The 17,542-nt window shown below is 37.7% G+C and overlaps 1 protein-coding gene across 4 annotated transcripts in view; it reads left to right on the forward strand.

Moving 5' to 3' along the window:
• Nucleotides 1-17,542, forward strand: part of LOC124795243 (zinc finger protein 250-like) — a 182,907-nt gene that overhangs the window by 3,821 nt on the left and 161,544 nt on the right. For all 4 annotated transcript variants that reach the window (XM_047259173.1, XM_047259175.1, XM_047259176.1 and 1 more), the window contains exon 2: nt 9,251-9,426. In XM_047259173.1, coding sequence (XP_047115129.1) covers nt 9,251-9,426 — 176 coding nt within the window. The remainder of the gene's footprint in view (nt 1-9,250; nt 9,427-17,542) is intronic.

Here is a 17,542-nt window from a genome sequence, read left to right on the forward strand (position 1 = left end):
ATTATGGGCTCTCAGTAACTAAAAGTAACAAGAGCGTAATGCCCAGGTATGCTTCAATGTAGTAAAACTTGCTATTCTTCTGTTCACATTCTTGAATGTGATCAGACAAATTGACACTATGGTAAAAGTAGACTTCTGGTGGTAAAGCACATGTAATAAAACTTGCTATATTTCTGTTGTCATTCTTGAATGTGATCAGACAAATTGGCACTAAGGTAAAAGTCAGTACTTTCAGTGAATTCTGGTGGTAAAACACAAGTCTCGAAACAGAGTAACAGATCAGTTGAACAGTGGGAAATTTTTGCCTGTCTTTAACCTAGCCTTCACCTCAATTATGTAAGAATTTGCCAGGAACAACATTTTTAGATTCCACATTGAATTGTAGGTCCCCATTCCCTGGTAGGATTACTGAGGTAAGTTAGGAACACCAAAGTTTGTATTGGAAGATCAGTACCAGCTATGTCCAGATATAGCAATGTCAGCTGTTTATTAACACCATTGACACAAACATATATATCATTCATTTTTTATGTTGTGGGCAATTGAAACTGGGGCGGTACTCTTGGATTTTCCTTGGTAAAGCAACATTGGGAAAGAAAGTTCATCATTTCTGCATTTGCTTTGCTGCGTTCAGATCCATTACCTGTGTCATCCATGAGTGTGCGATGAAAGTTGTATGTGAACAATTAACAGTACTGACAGGAAGTGAATGGAAGCATTTGAAATGTGGTGGTATGGAAATATGTTGATGTGATAACAAATGAAGGGCTATGAATAGGCTTGGGAGGCATGCTAGGATAGTCTGTGCAGTTGTGATGACCACTGTCTCAGGATAGTGTAGTGGTCTGCACATCTGCCTGGTAAGCAGGAGACCTAGTTCTATTCTTGGCCTGGCACAAATTTTCAACTTTCCCCATTGATTTAAATCAATGATGGTCATTTCTTTGTGTCTTGATTCATTATGGCTGTGAGATCAAAGTGTGTCTGTTCTTTCAGACACGTTTGAAAGAACAGCACCACATATATGAAGCAAGTAAGTGTTCAGTTTTTTCATTGAATTGTTTTTCTGACAGGTAGTTTACAAAAACATGAAAGAATTGGCCATATAAAATTTTGTATATTTTATTTTATTTTTGTTAAATTAAGAAAAACATGTGGACACTTGCTCCCCTCTGAAAATCATTGAAAAAATTAAAAAGGTATCTGCAAATAGTAATGTTTCAACATAAACAAATCCTTTTTGGGAAATATGGGACAAAAAAAGGGAGGCATCATGAATTTTGAGAGCATTTCCATTTGGCCATGAAAATCCCCACAGTATCATTGAGAAAAATATTGTTAAATATTCAAAAAACGTCAACAACACAAGTGAGCATAAAATATATAAATGGAACAAAAATGCAATATAAAAAAAACTACAAGCTATAAAATGTGCTCATATATTGCACAACTTCGTTACAGTGGTAACTTCTGTCTCATAACTAAATTAACTCATTCTAATGACTTCTATAGTTTTGCTTATAGTATTTAAACACATCAACACTACACAAAATGTTGACATAGAAATCTACATTCAAATTCTAGTCACGTGTGACTAGGTGCTTTAATGATTCACATTTAATTTTTTTTTTTTATATGAGGACCACTTTGTTACCACCAACCTTGCAGACTCTTCCCAAAGTATCATTGATAAAAATATTGTTAACTAGTCAAGAAAAATCAACAGCATAAGTAAGCATAAAATATAGAAATGCAACAAAAAATTGCAATATAAAACAAAACTACACACTATAAAAGGTTCTCATGAGTTACAAATCACATGAACACTAACGTCATTACAATGGTAACTTCTGCGTCAACTGAATTACCTGATTGCAATGATATGTAGAGTTTTGTTTATAGCATTTAAACATTTTCTCAGAAGTCAATATCATGTCAACGCTACACAAAGTGCTGATGCAGCAATCTACATTCAAGTTCTAGTTACACATGACTAGATGCTTTAATAATTAACATTTAATTTTATTTATTTATTTATTTTTTATCAATATAATGGAAGGAAACATTCCACGTGGGAAAAATTATATATAAAAACAAAGATGAGGTGACTTACCGAACAAAAGCGCTGGCAGGTCGATAGACACACAAACAAACACAAACATACACACAAAATTCAAGCTTTCGCAACAAACTGTTGCCTCATCAGGAAAGAGGGAAGGAGAGGGGAAGACGAAAGGAAGTGGGTTTTAAGGGAGAGGGTAAGGAGTCATTCCAATCCCGGGAGCGGAAAGACTTACCTTAGGGGGAAAAAAGGACAGGTATACACTCGCACACACGCACATATCCATCCACACATACAGAATATATGTCTGCTTGTGTCTGTATGTGTGGATGGATATGTGCGTGTGTGCGAGTGTATACCTGTCCTTTTTTCCCCCTAAGGTAAGTCTTTCCGCTCCCGGGATTGGAATGACTCCTTACCCTCTCCCTTAAAACCCACTTCCTTTCGTCTTCCCCTCTCCTTCCCTCTTTCCTGATGAGGCAACAGTTTGTTGCGAAAGCTTGAATTTTGTGTGTATGTTTGTGTTTGTGTGTCTATCGACCTGCCAGCGCTTTTGTTCGGTAAGTCACCTCATCTTTGTTTTTATATATATTTATTTTTTATTTATGAGAACCACTTTTCTACGACCAACCTTGCGGATGGTTTTCTCTAATCATAATTATAGCTATTTGCTTTGGTTATATCACATTCATGTTGAATATGAGAGGATGGGGCTGTTAACAAACATTATCATCAGGCCAATAGAAGGGCACAACTGGTTCATGAGGATGCACGGATCTTATTGTAACATCTCCTTCTTCACTGTTCTGTTTCTTAACAGTCCCAAGTACCAAGGAGAGTATATGAACTTGCAACATAGCAGTTGGGTTGCACAGAACATTCTGGCATCAGTGGCAAAAGTGCAGAGAAATCATGGGTGATATTGCTGAAATCAGTATTGCAGCTTAGCCTTATTGCTCCAGTCTTACTTGGTGATAGTGGTATAATGGGTTGCATAGATCGTATTCCAGGATCCGTTTTTGTGCTTTCAAAGTTTAGAAGAAGAAAATTTCCAACTTGTACCATTTTGTATCTTGAAGCAAAGAACTGAAATGCCCTGTAGGTCCTTCTGGGCCCTAGGCTAGTTAAGCCAGCATTGAGCATAGCTTTTTCAGGAGTCTGTACCTTCACATTAGTGACATTTATATCATCTGATGGCAAGTTGTCACTTGCTTGTTGTTCATTAATAAGTTTGGGCCCATTTTTTTGCCAGACACAATGCCAAATCCTCTAATTTTGAAGTCCTATTCCTTTTCTAAACTAACGTCACACAGTCCAGATAAAGCATATCATTTGTGGCACATAAATGGACACAGCAAATTTTCTTGTGTAGGGAGAATCTGTGCATGTACATTGTCTCTGTGTTTAACACCCAAACATGAATCAGATACACAGTGTGAATGACTGTTGCTTCACCATAATGTAAGTCCTTGTTCTTCATCAATTGGTTAATTCAAACTTGTCAGGGCACTGTCTATAAGGATGCTGTCCAACAAGATAACGCTGCCTGCTTGTGCCTTCCATATTGCTTGATGTATAAAACCACCATTTGTCATGAATAACCCAAAGTATTTTGGCGTAACGAAGAAGTGATTAAGTAATGACAAAACCATTCTCTTCTGTTGTTGCATTGCAAAAGTATCTCAGATTATTATTTTAATATTATTGTTACTTTTTTCAGTAGATAATACCGTTGTTTTGGAAATGAATATTTGAAAAACTGCAACAATTAAATCATGATCTGTGATGCAGTTCAGTACAACTCAGAACTCTCTCTCTCTCTCTCTCTCTCTCTCTCTCTCTCTCTCTCTCTCTCTCTCTCTCTCTCTCTATTCGTTTAGTCGGTTCCGACTCTTCGTGACCCCATGAACCAAATCACGCCACTTTTTCCTGTCTTGCACTTTCTCTCGTAGACCTTCCAGGTTGGAACACATTGCTTCTGTGATGCCATCGATCCATCTCATCCTCTGACGTCCTCTTCTTCTAGTTCCTTCAATCTTCCCCAGCATTAATGTTTTTTCTAGCGAGGCATGCCTTCGCATTGTGTGTCCAAAGTAGGTCAGCTTTTGTTTTAAGATTAGACCTTCCAGGGAGAAATCTGGTTTAATTTGCTCCAATATTGATCTGTTGGCTCTCTCTGCAGTCCATGGAACTCTAAGAAGTTTCCTCCAACACCACAATTCGAAGGAGTCAATTCTTCGCCGTTCAGCCTTTCTAATGGTCCAGGTCTCACATCCATACATCACAACTGGAAAGACCATAGCCCTCACAATACGGATCTTTGTTGCTAGTGTTATATCTCTGGACCTTATAACCTTGTCAAGGTTTGACATCGCCTGTCTACCGAGCAACAGGCGTCTCCGGATTTCATGGCTGCAGTCACCGTCAGCAGAGATCTGGGAACCGAGATAACTGAATGTGGTCACTACCTCCATGGTTTCTCCTGCTATATCCCACGAATTGGTAGGTGTAGTTGCCATAATTTTCGTTTTCTTCACATTCAGCATAAGACCAGCCTTTTCACTTTCGTCTTTCACCTTCAGTAAGAGTATTCTCAATTCTTCTTCACTTTCTGCCAACAGGATCGTATCATCCGCGTACCTGAGGTTGTTTACATTTATTCCAGCTATTTTAATTCCTGTTTTTCCTTCATGTAGCCTCGCATTCCTCATGACATGTTCGCATACAGATTGAATAAGTACGGTGACAGTATGCAGCCTTGCCGGACCCCTTTCTGAATCTTTATCCATTTCGTTGTTCCATACATAGTTCTCACCGTGGCTTCTTGGTCAAGGTATAAACTCCATATCAGATGAATGAGGTGATCTGGTACACCCATGTTTTTCAGTACGTTCCATAATTTGTTGTGATCGACGCAGTCAAAGGCTTTGGCGTAGTCAATAAAGCAGAGGTACACATCTTTCTGGAATTCTCTCGCTTTTTCCATAATCCACCGAATGTTAGCAATTTGATCTCTAGTTCCTCTTCCTTTCCTAAATCCAGCTTGTTCTTCTGGCAGCTCTCGATCTAGATATTGGCGAAGTCTATTTTGTAAGATTTTCAACATAACTTTGCTAGCATGTGAAGTAAGTGCGATTGTTCGGTAATCTGAGCATTCTTTAGAACTTTTCTTCTTTGGAATGGGGATGAATACTGATCTTTTCCAGTCTTCTGGCCACTGCTGTGTGATCCATATTTTTTGACATATTGAGTGCAGCACTTTCACTGCATCCTTTCCAGTGACTTTAAACAATTCTGCTGGTATTTCATCATGTCCACTAGTTTTGTTATCAGCCATATTTTCAAGGGCCCACTGCATTTCGCTCTCCAAAATATCTGGCTCTAGTTCTACATTAACATCAGCAGTAGGAGCCCTGTCATGATGCAGTTCTTTCTTGTATAGGTCTTCTACATATTCTGTTCATCTTTCCTTAACATCCTCTGCTTCACTCAGATCTTTCCCCTTTCTAGCTTTTATCATTCCAATTTTTGCCTGGAATTTTCCTTTAATTTCTCTAATTTTCTTATAAAGATCTCTTGTCTTCCCCATTACGTTACTATCTTCAACTTCCTTGCACTGTTCATTAAAGAATATATTTTTATCTCTTCTAGCTAATTTCTGAAAATCTTTATTTAATTCAAACATAGCTGATCTATCTCCCTTGATTTTTGCTTTCCTTCGTTCTTCTGCAACTTGCAGTGCCTCAACTGATAGCCATCTAGCCTTCTTACTGTTCCTTTTCTTGGGAATGTGTTTCTCTGCGGCCTCCTTGACAGTATTAGCTACTTCTGTCCACATCTCTTGCGAGCTTTTGTCCTCCAGCTGTAATACATTAAATCTGTTTTGTACCTCTACAGCATAGTCGGAGGATATAGAGTTAAGGTCGTATCTGCAAGTTGGGATACTTTTTGCTACATTCTGAAGTTTCAGCCTAAATTTTGCAATCAGGAGCTCATGATTTGATCCGCAGTCAGCCCCAGGTCTTGTTGTAGCTGACTGAACCGCGCTCTTCCACCTCTGATTACAAAGTATGTAATCAATTTGGTTCTGGTGTTGGCCATCTGGCTAAGTCCAGGTATATAGGTGTCGTTTTGGTAGTTGAAACAGTGTCTTAGTAATTATCAATGAATTTTCTTGGCAGAATTCTAGGAGTCTCTGTCCAGCTTCATTTGTTGTACCAAGACCATATTTCCCTGTTATACCTTCTACGGCTTCATTTCCCACTTTTGCATTCCAATCTCCAACTATGAAGACGATATCCTTTTTTGGTGTTGGCAGTAGTAATTCTTGTAAATCTCCATAGAACTGGTCAATAATTTCCTTTTTAGCATCGGTTGTTGGTACATAAACTTGAATTACTGTGATGCTGAGGGGCTGACCTTGAAGTCTGATGGACATCATTCTATCATTTTTATATTTGCATCCCATCACAGCTTTTCTCACTTTATCACTAACTATGAAGGCTACTCCATTACTTCTGTTGTTATCGTGCCCAGAATAATACACCATATGGCCATCCGAAGCAAATTCTCTCATGCCAGTCCACCTCATTTCACTTATTCCCAATATGTCGATGTTAATTTTCTCCATTTCTCTTTTCACTATGTCTAGTTTTCCTTGATACATGGATCTTACATCCCATGTTCCTATGCAGTGCTTCTCTTTGCACCCTCTTACTCTTCGTGAAGCTCCTCTCAACCTGGTTCCCCCCGGAGATCCGATCGGGGAACTTGAAACTCCGGAACATTTTGAGCTGAGCGAAGCCATGGGGTTTTCTTGGGATAGTTCAGTTGCCTTCCACTGTCCTCCAACTCCTATCTGCTCACCGACTCAGTTTCCCGCTGGGGTTGGTTACCCAACCTTCCACTGAGTTGCTCGGCTTAACAGGGGCATCACGTGTAGGTAGGAAGTTGGAGAATTGAGGTGACAGAGGCTGAGAACTCTCTTGCTGAGTTCTTGTAATCACGTATCACCCCCATTTTATGCCAGAGTCTCATGATGTCTGCAGAGAACCCCCCAGGTCATTTCCTGGGCCCACAACTCAGAACTGCGTGCTCAGAAAACATGACTCAAAATGAAGGAAGTGCATGATGCAATACATTTGGTGGTAATGAAACAGTGTTCTCAAATAAAAATTTCCCCAGGGATATCCAACCTAGCCCCCCCTCCCCTCCTTTCAACAATTTACTGGTGACATGGTAGTCATAAATTACAACTTAAAACACTCTTCAAATTGTGTTTTTTCCACACTTCCATCATTTTTACAAGCTGATTCTTTTTGTGTGACACAAAGAAATATTTATAATAATATTGTAAAACTTTCAAAGGAATCTTTGAGGAGGCAATACCATAAAAATTATTACATCCATGCATCAGGTTTGCTTAAAAGAAATTATTTATAACTTTTCGAAGACACAGATTATGGGTATTCATTATAAGGAGCAAGCATTTAAATGCTTAAACCTTCCCTTTTAATTAAGAAGAAATGTCGAGCATCTACTACAAAAACTGTTGGAACTAGTGCATTTTTAAATGAGAAAGAAGATCATCTATGAAAGCCTGAGTTCCTGAATCCATATAACTTCTTTACATCATAACTGATAAAGTACTTGCCTTGCAACATTTAAATTGTGAGAATATTCATATATTCAGGTGAATTTTAATCACACAACATTTCAAGGTTTTGTGTGATGGTGGGTGGCATTTCCTAACGTTCCTGGATGATTTGACTTGGAATGACCCCTTAGTAACATATTCCATTTTCTCACATGCGTGGTCAAAAGTATGGTTCCTAGCATGACTTAATGTATGTAATTGCTACAGTACTTCTGCCATCTCAGTTCTACAACTTCATTTAGCAGAGATAATCTTGGACATATCTAGCTGTCATATTTGGTAGGAATATCACATTCGCGAGAACCAATAGCAACTGCTATAGGCACTGAGGAGAACTAATTTGAAAGAAAATGCAAAACTAAAATAGTCTGATTGGAAACAGTAATGACAAGTTTGTGTCTAGTGGTGTACAGTTGTTTGAAATGGTTTTCTTTAGTTAGCTCAGGATTACTGTGTAAAAAGATGATAATCTCAGATATATACAGCACAGGAAAGGGTAATATTTTTTAGTTTTTGAATAGCGGCTGACAGAATGTTCTTGGAGAGGCAGCACATATTTTTCCACTGATTCTTTTTTGAAGTAGCAGGGTTTGTGATGTGGCTTGCATTCCACACACACACACACACACACACACACACACACACACACACACACACACTGATCTATTTATAGATTCAAAGTAACTGTGTTGTACCTCATTCCTGATGTTTATCTGTTAAATTAGATAGCGTGTCCATTGCAAAGGCAAGGCTGCTTAATTTAGTAGCTAAATAATCTATATGTACTTGCCAGCTTAAGTTTTTATCCAAGTTTAGTTTCAAGAATTTGATGGTTTCAACTTTTTTCATAACATTATTTTTATGTACAATACTGATGTTATGTGTTTTTGATTGATTGGTTTTAAATTGTTAAGACCATTTTGTTGAAAACATTTATCTAGGTTGTTCACAGTGTATTATTATGGCAACTGGAATTTCCCTCACATTTTCTTTTTTTGAGAAGTACTGAAGTATCATCGGCAAACATGACTGGTCGGGCACTGATATCGAGAAGTAAATCATTTATGTATAAGAGAAACAGGATTAGTCCTTGGATGGAGCCTTGAGCAACTTGTGAAATTGTATCCCACAGAGATGGATAACTGTAATTAAGTAGTGTGTGACAGTTACTGCTGTAGTAGTGCCTTGTTTCGAGAAGGATTTTTGCAGTTTTGTTCAACTTGAGCCTTAAAGCCGTCTCAGAATCTTTGAACCAGATGTGAAATTACAATTTGTACCTATTGATCCTCTCTCTAATTCCATTCACAACATGTAAATATTCCATTGTGCTATTTCCACTCCTGGATCCATTATGTTCCTTTGCTGCATTAAAAAAATACTGCGTGATTTGTGATAATTTTAGCGAATATCTTTACACTGCACACTGTTTTGAGCATATTTAAGGTAAATAAATGTGTGAAATTATATGCTGCCTGTATTCTCTCAAACTTTTTAACTGATCCACATTTTCCATTTTTCTTTTGTCTCTAAAGAAGTAAAATCTGGGCTCAGCGAGCAGGTAGATGGGACCTTCTTGACAAGGATGCCACTTATTTGAGTAATAACTGCAGGCTCTGTACCTTCCATTTTCATGATCGAATGTATACATCTACTGAGAGGAAGAGACTTGTACAGATTGCAGTTCCAGAGATCTTTGTTCTGCCAACAGGTAGGTACACAATCTTTTGTCTCGTTGGGCTAAAAACTGTGGTGTTACATTGAAGACAGGGTTGTTAATGTTTGTAGAAGAAGAGATTCTGTTCTAAGTTACTCATTATGTGTTGGTGCTTTTGACGAGTAATTATTTCCCATAGTGATGGCTTTTATTCACCATGAATGCCGAACACTTGCTAACATTAAGTGGCTGCAGACTCCAATGTTAAACCGTACACAAGATGCCTTTTATCAGATGCCATTTTTGTTAGGCAAAGCTTCTTTCTATTAGACAGGGGCATTCCTCTGCAAACCAGATTTCATGTTCTCATTTGCTTCATTTTGTGCTAGCTGTTAGGTGAGGTAGCGAAATAACAAATCCTGAAATCCTGTCTGCTTAACTGCATACTCAGTCATGGAGGTAGAATTTACTGTTTTATTTATTTATTTTTTAAAAAATGTGACTACACAGAACATAGGCCTATCATTCATGTGAAGGTGTGTGATTGGCTGTCCTCTCTCATTCGTTAGTTTGTTGTTTCCACCATGAATTTGCCACTGTCATCATTTTGTGAACTACTTAATTAGTTACACTGAGATAACTTTACACCTGAAACAGTTAGTTATTTGTACATTCATGTGTCAAAATCAATGTTGAGATGCAGAGCTATTTTTCTCATATGCATATAGCTACAAACATTTGATTTTTATGTTTCTCTCATCTGCAGATGACGAAGAAATTGAAGAAATGTATGATGAGATAAAAGAAATTATTCAGATAGTGAAGGGTGACGAAAATTTAATAGTCATGGGTGACTGGAATTCGAGAGTAGGAAAAGGGAGAGAAGGAAACGTAGTGGGTGAATATGGATTGGGGGAGAGAAATGAAAGGGGAAGCCGTCTGGTAGAATTTTGCACAGAGCATAACTTAATCATAGCTAATACTTGGTTTAAGAATCATGAAAGAAGGTTGTATACATGGAAGAACCCTGGAGATACTAAAAGGTATCAGATAGACTATATAATGGTAAGACAGAGATTTAGGAACCAGGTTTTAAATTGAGGGGCAGATGTGGACTCTGACCACAATCTATTGGTTATGACCTGTAGATTAAAACTGAAGAAACTGCAAAAAAGTGGGAACTTAAGGAGATGGGACCTGGATAAACTGAAAGAACCAGAGGTTGTACAGAGTTTCAGGGAGAGCATAAGGGAACAATTGACAGGAACGGGGGAAAGAAATACAGTAGAAGAAGAATGGTAGCTTTGAGGGATGAAGTAGTGAAGGCAGCAGAGGATCATGTAGGTAAAAAGATGAGGGCTAGTAGAAATCCTTGGGTAACAGAAGAAATATTGGATTTAATTGATGAAAGGAGAAAATATAAAAATGCAGTAAATGAAGCAGGCCAAAAGGAATACAAACGTCTCAAAAATGAGATTGACAGGAAGTGCAAAATGGCTAAGCAGGGATGGCTAGAGGACAAATGTAAGGGTGTAGAGGCTTATCTCACTAGGGGTAAGATAGATACTGCCTACAGGAAAATTAAAGAGACCTTTGGAGATAAGAGAACCACTTCTTTACAGACGAATGGAAAAACTAGTAGAAGCCGACCTCGGGGAAGATCAGTTTGGATTCCGTAGAAATACTGGAACAAGTGAGGCAATACTGACCTTACGACTTATCTTAGAAGAAAGATTAAGGAAAGGCAAACCTACGTTTCTAGCATTTGTAGACTTAGAGAAAGCTTTTGACAATGTTGACTGGAATATACTGTTTCAAATTCTGAAGGCGGCAGGGGTAAAATACAGGGAGCGAAAGGCTATTTACAATTTGTACAGAAACCAGATGGCAGTTATAAGAGTCGAGGGACATGAAAGGGAAGCACTTGTTGGGAAGGGAGTAAGACAGGGTTGTAGCCTCTCCCCGATGTTATTCAATCTGTATATTGAGCAAACAGTAAAGGAAACAAAAGAAAAATTCGGAGTAGGTATTAAAATCCATGGAGAAGAAATAAAAACTTTGAGGTTCGCCGATGACATTGTAATTCTGTCAGAGACAGCAAAGGACTTGGAAGAGCAGTTGAACGGAATGGACAGTGTCTTGAAAGGAGGATATAAGATGAACATCAACAAAAGCAAAACGAGAATAGTGGAATGTAGTCAAATTAAGTCGGGTGATGCTGAGGGAATTAGATTAGGAAATGAGACACTTAAAGTAGTAAAGGAGTTTTGCTATTTTGGGAGCAAAATAACTGATGATGGTCGAAGTAGAGAGGATATGAAATGTAGACTGGCAATGGCAAGGAAAGCGTTTCTGAAGAAGAGAATTTGTTAACATCGAGTATAGATTTAAGTGTCAGGAAGTCATTTCTGAAAGTATTTGTATGGAGTGTAGCCATGTATGGAAGTGAAACATGGACGATAAATAGTTGGGACAAGAAGAGAATAGAAGCTTTCGAAATGTGGTGCTACAGAAGAATGCTGAAGATTAGATGGGTAGATCACATAACTAATGAGGAAGTATTGAATAGGTTTGGGGAGAAGAGAAGTTTGTGGCACAACTTGACCAGAAGAAGGGATCGGTTGGTAGGACATGTTCTGAGGCATCAAGGGGTCACCAATTTAGTATTGGAGGGCAGCAGGGTAAAAATCGTAGAGGGAGACCCAAGAGACGAATACACTAAGCAGATTCGGAAGGATGTAGGTTGCAGTAAGTACTGGGAGATGAAGAAGCTTGCACAGGATAGAGTAGCATGGAGAGCTGCATCAAACCAGTCTCAGGACTGAAGACCACAACAACAACAACATATTTATATTTATATAAAAACTATTATAAAGCTTAATTCTGTATGTTTAAGAATGACGGTTCAAAATATTTGCTGTGTGTGATTATGACTGAAAGGATTCTGAAAGATGAAAAATATTGACTTCTAGATTTCAGCTCAGTCTGTTAGAGAAAACCTTGAACTGCATGGTGAAAGGAATCATAGCATTTGTGGGGCCCAATTTATGTGCAAAATGCCTCTGTAAGCTGATTTTGTGTGCAATATTGATTGAATTTTACTGTACAGTTTATTAATTCAGCCATGACTTATAATTTTATTTTCCAGTAAAAATGCTCAATTAGAAAAACATCACTACTAATATGCGAGGAGCTGTGCAGCTCTCATTGCTTAACCAATGTGTTAATTGTCCCCTTTTCTTGGAACACGGTAGTTTGATAACATCTGCTAGTCAAGATTTCTCAGTGTCACATTGTAGTTTATTGACAGGCAGCTGTTAAATGCTGGATAAATTAATTAAATTGCTCTATGAATCCAACCTATTTGGTGTTAACTTTTAGCACTTTTTACACCACTCCATATGACATTGTACTAGCTCTATGTAAAGTTCTCTGTTGATAAACTATTAACCACAGTGTTTTCCTTGTTAGCACTTAAGTGTGAGTTTTCACATTATCTGTTCTGAACATAACAAACAGTGCGTCCATGTATAATTGGATGAATATTGCCTTCATTATGTCCTAATGTAAGAAAATATGAAGGTAAAGAAATCTGCAAGCTTTCTGAGCCAGTAGCTCCTCCTCTAGACAAAAAGGTTGAAGGGGAAGATAGAGGGATGAAGGAAAAGGACTGGGGAGGTTTAGAAAATGGGGAGAGAATGGAAAAGTCACCCAGAACCCCTAGTCAGGGGTAAGTCTTCCCTGGCCCGGGCTTCCGGTTGACTTTTCCAAACTTTCCCCATTTCCTACACCTGCCAGTTCTTTTCCTTCATATTTCGCCCGTCCTCTTAAGCCTTCTGCCAGAAGAATGAGCCACTGGTTCTGAAAGCTTGCAAATTTCCTTAACCTTTGTATGTGTGTTCTCCTGCTACTATATGGTGAGTAGATTTTTTTATCTGTCCAGTTACTTTATATTTTCAAAAATGGATTATTTTTGCTAATGTACAAAAGGCTGCAACTAAGTTGCTACTGCCGTGACTTATTCTGATAGTAGATTATTTGAGCTGATGTCAACTTATGAGGGTTTAACCCTCGAGTGGGTGCACTCTTATAAGAAGTACAACAGCAGCAGTTTTTCTGCCTAATCGATGCCTTAACCTTGAGCTACTGCGCCATTGCTGCCATGTATTCCATTGTTGATATTTTTCTCGACAATGTTAAAGTGGCTTCAGTTCATTTGGGTACCTTTCTCAGTTTGTTTTCTGAATTGTAAGCAACAGTGTGTCGAATGTTGTAAAAAGTACAAAGTGCATCTGCTGGTGTGACAGGTGCAAGCTTTGTTCCAGCAGTCAATGTGCAGAAGAAAGTGTACTACAAAGTTTACAATACTTGCTTGTTGTTTTTTTTTAGTTTTTATAGCTGCACATTAAACATTAATTTGGTTACATCTACATCTGAATGTATTTATTCATTTCATTTCTTTGATGTTTTGTTCCAATTCAAAGGGTGTATCATACAAAGAAATTCGCAAACTGCTTGAAGAAGGTGATGATAAAGTCGATCCAGACTTTTCAGACGTGGAGAAAAGTACAGTAGATTCACTGAATAGGACCATGGCAGTGAATATGAACTTGAAGGTGAGGATGGTGATGACCCCGAAGATACAGAAGATGTACGAGGGTTCTTTATTGAAAAGACAAAGTTTCACGTTGGTGTAAAAGCGAGTGTGCTAACACATCAAAAACTAACAGAAAAACATTGTACAAATCCCACCAGATCCAAAGAGAAAGGTGATGGGTATAACTGATGAAGTTAGTGCTTTTTTGAAGTAATTGACCTCAACTATACGTATACCTATATAAATAAACAGCGAGACGCACATAAATTCTCATGCAAAAGAGGTAATAATGTGCCAAAAAAGGCTTGTTTTTATTATTATTATTAAGAAGAAAATGCCATAATGCTAATGTACTGGAACTCTGAGCAGCAGACATAACAGGAATGCTACTGCTTAGGACTGCAATGAGTTACAATAGGCTTGTGTTTTTCTAAGCTGTATGCAGTCTGCTGATATGGAAACGAGGAATGACAGGAGAAAAACTAATAAGTTGGTTGCAATTGTTCAGTATTGGATCCTTTTGCTGCTAACTGTCAATGTTCTTACAGCCTGGTGAATTCACCATGATAGATGAAATGCTTCACCCCTACTGAGACCACTGTAGATGGATTCAGTATATACCCAGCAAACCAGCTAAATATGGGACAAAAATGTTTGTTCTATGTGATGCAAAAAAACATTTTATTGCAGTAGTCTGGAGGATTATTGCGGAATGAAACCAAAGGACAACAATCAGGTATCTAATTCTCCTGAGGACATACTGAAAAGATATGTGGTGCCTATAGAAAATTCTAACAGAGACCTTACGACTGACAACTGCTACACAAACTACTTCCTTTCTGAATATTTGTTGCAGAAGACTATCACTTGCATTGGTACAATGACGAAGAATAGATGTGAAATTCTTCCAGAATCAAACAAAATAAATTGGGAGTGCAGTGTTTGGATATGAGTAGAATAAGACTTTAGTTTTGTATCTTCTATGTAAAACCTGTGCTATCATACTTTTGTCTGCTGTGCATGACATGGCAACAGTGGGTGAAGAAATATACAAGCTGAAATCATAATTGAGTACAACATGACAAAAGGTGGTGTTGACGTTGTTGTTAAAATGTGTGCCTGGTACTCCATTTCAAGAATTACAATGAGATGGCGAGATGACCAACGGCTAGTTTTTCATTTTTCTGAACATTGCCGGAATTAATTCGCAAACAAATTGTCCGTGTAAGGTGTTATGAAAGTGGACATATGTCAGAGAAAAACTGGCTAAATTGTTATTTAAAGAACTAAAAGTGCAAAAGCTTTTGTTATAAATGTTGAATATAGTGAATACGAACTGCTTTCATCAATAAATTTAATAGTTTGTTTAAGACAAGTTTCTTTTTACTGACAAATGACCATGTTGTAAATTTTACAATGCGCGCCTGCTCTTGTGACAACAGTAGGCACGCCGGCCGGGGGTTTAAGCTATATTTGGCTAAATTTTCCCTTGAAGCCTTCAAAAATGTTCCTAAATAGTAACAAATTGCTATTTGAAGCTATTTGTGTAGTAGTAGCCCCATTTTTTTCTACATATGAAGTAATATTTTTGATAAGGATTGCTCCATAGTTGTTAAATATTTAATACAGTCATCTAGATAACATGGACAGCTTCTAAGATGCCTCACTTTATTTTTTCTACCAGTTTCAGCCATAAATACCCATCTCCAAGTACTTGAGTAACACAGAAACAAAATAGGCGTAATAGTACTTAAACAGCCTAACAAACATAAAGTTTCACTTGTGAAACATGCAATGTAGAAATGAAACAGACGTAACTATATATGAATAAGCGCAACAAGCACAATGTGTTTCACATATGAAACATATTATTTTTGTTGTACTTAAAAGTTTCTTTTGTTTCTGCATTGTTCAGGGCCCAGTGATGATTGTTTATTTTCAAAACTGGTTACAAAATAAAATGATTCATCTTGACAAGTTTCGGTATTCTCAGTATGACTTTCTTTACATCCAAAGATTTCCCACTGAATATCTTCTACCTTCTCATAAACGCATTCTCCCATGTTTTATAATTCTTTCAACACACACAAACCCAACTGAGCTAATAAATACAATATCATTGCTGGAATCAAAGCCCATTCTCGACCTCTCTTTACTCTTAAGATCTGCTCTTATCACCCAGAAACTGCACACCTACTGGCTATACACCTTCTGTGGACCATGGTGTGGTAGGGAAGGTACAGATTGGCTGCTGTAGCCTATGCACATTACATATCTTGTGCTACTTATAAGCCGCAGCTAGTGAGTCTAAAAATGGAGCAACAGATTATGTCAGTACAGTCAATAATTCAACATATATAGATGTTTGAAGTCAATAATTTCTCACTAAAGCATTGGAAAAAAGGAACAACCAGATCAAAATAAGTCTTACACTGCCAGAAGGAACTTTTATAAAACTAAATACTGGTAAAAGATACAGCATAGGAGATAGTGTTGGAACATTGAAAGTGTAAAATAAAAAGCAGACGTCACATGGAAATTATGTGTCAGTCCCTCGAGAACCTGTTCACTAATATTCCACAGTAATAAAATTTTCTTCTCCTTCTTCCACATCTTTTGGAAATATTAAAAGCTTGGGAAGTGCTGGCAACTATGTTCTCTTCATCCATTATTCTCTTTACTGTGCAATTGGAATAGCTAGTGGTCTCTTCAACCCACTCAAGTAAAATTTATAATGAGGTTTTTGTTTTCTTGTTTGCCCCTTCCAACATAAATTTAATGGAATTACATATAATCAGATGTGTCTGATTAGGCATAACTTTCCCTGCACTTAAAAGTGCATGATGACTCTGATGTGATGCTACATAGTGAAAAGGTAGCAACAAGAACACTTGAAGTATATAGGTAGGAAGGCGACAGTCAACGAAGGTGACCATCCATATGAAAGAATGGGCTGGACTCGCTCATTGCTCAGGACGAAAATGCATTTCTGTGCAGGTGCCACCTTCTTTGTGTGACCTCTAACTTTGTGCAGGTGACTAAGCAAATTGAAACTCCAATTTTCCTCTATGATCAGCTCCATCCTCCACCAGAAAATGTGATAACTTAAAAAATCATGGTGGACTTCTTGAGAGACTCTGAGAATTTGTGTACACCATACTATACCGCACATTGCCGACACTAGTTTAATGACCTGTAAGTCATTGAGTAACCCAGAAGTATAAATTTGTTTTAAAAATCACATATAGCATTTACTTAATATGGTGCATGCTGAATGGTATATAAACCAAATGCCAATATTTTTATATATAAAAAAATAGTAATGAGCACCTAGAATATAAATCTATTCCAAATACAGGTATTGTTTATGGTTGAGGCGTATGGAAATATATGTAGTGGGCTGCTGGATAACCAGCATGGCCAGCCTACAGACTTTTTAGAGTTTTTGATATTGTAGTTCACCATTCTGTAGTGTTGTTTTGTTTGCTGATAGTGTTTGAAATTTGGTACATTCTTTCTGATCAACACATTTTTCCTTACATTTTGTTCAGTGCTTTCTCAAACTAATTTCTT

The sequence above is a fragment of the Schistocerca piceifrons genome, chromosome 4, assembly GCF_021461385.2.
Source record: "Schistocerca piceifrons isolate TAMUIC-IGC-003096 chromosome 4, iqSchPice1.1, whole genome shotgun sequence".
Lineage (NCBI taxonomy): Eukaryota > Metazoa > Arthropoda > Insecta > Orthoptera > Acrididae > Schistocerca > Schistocerca piceifrons.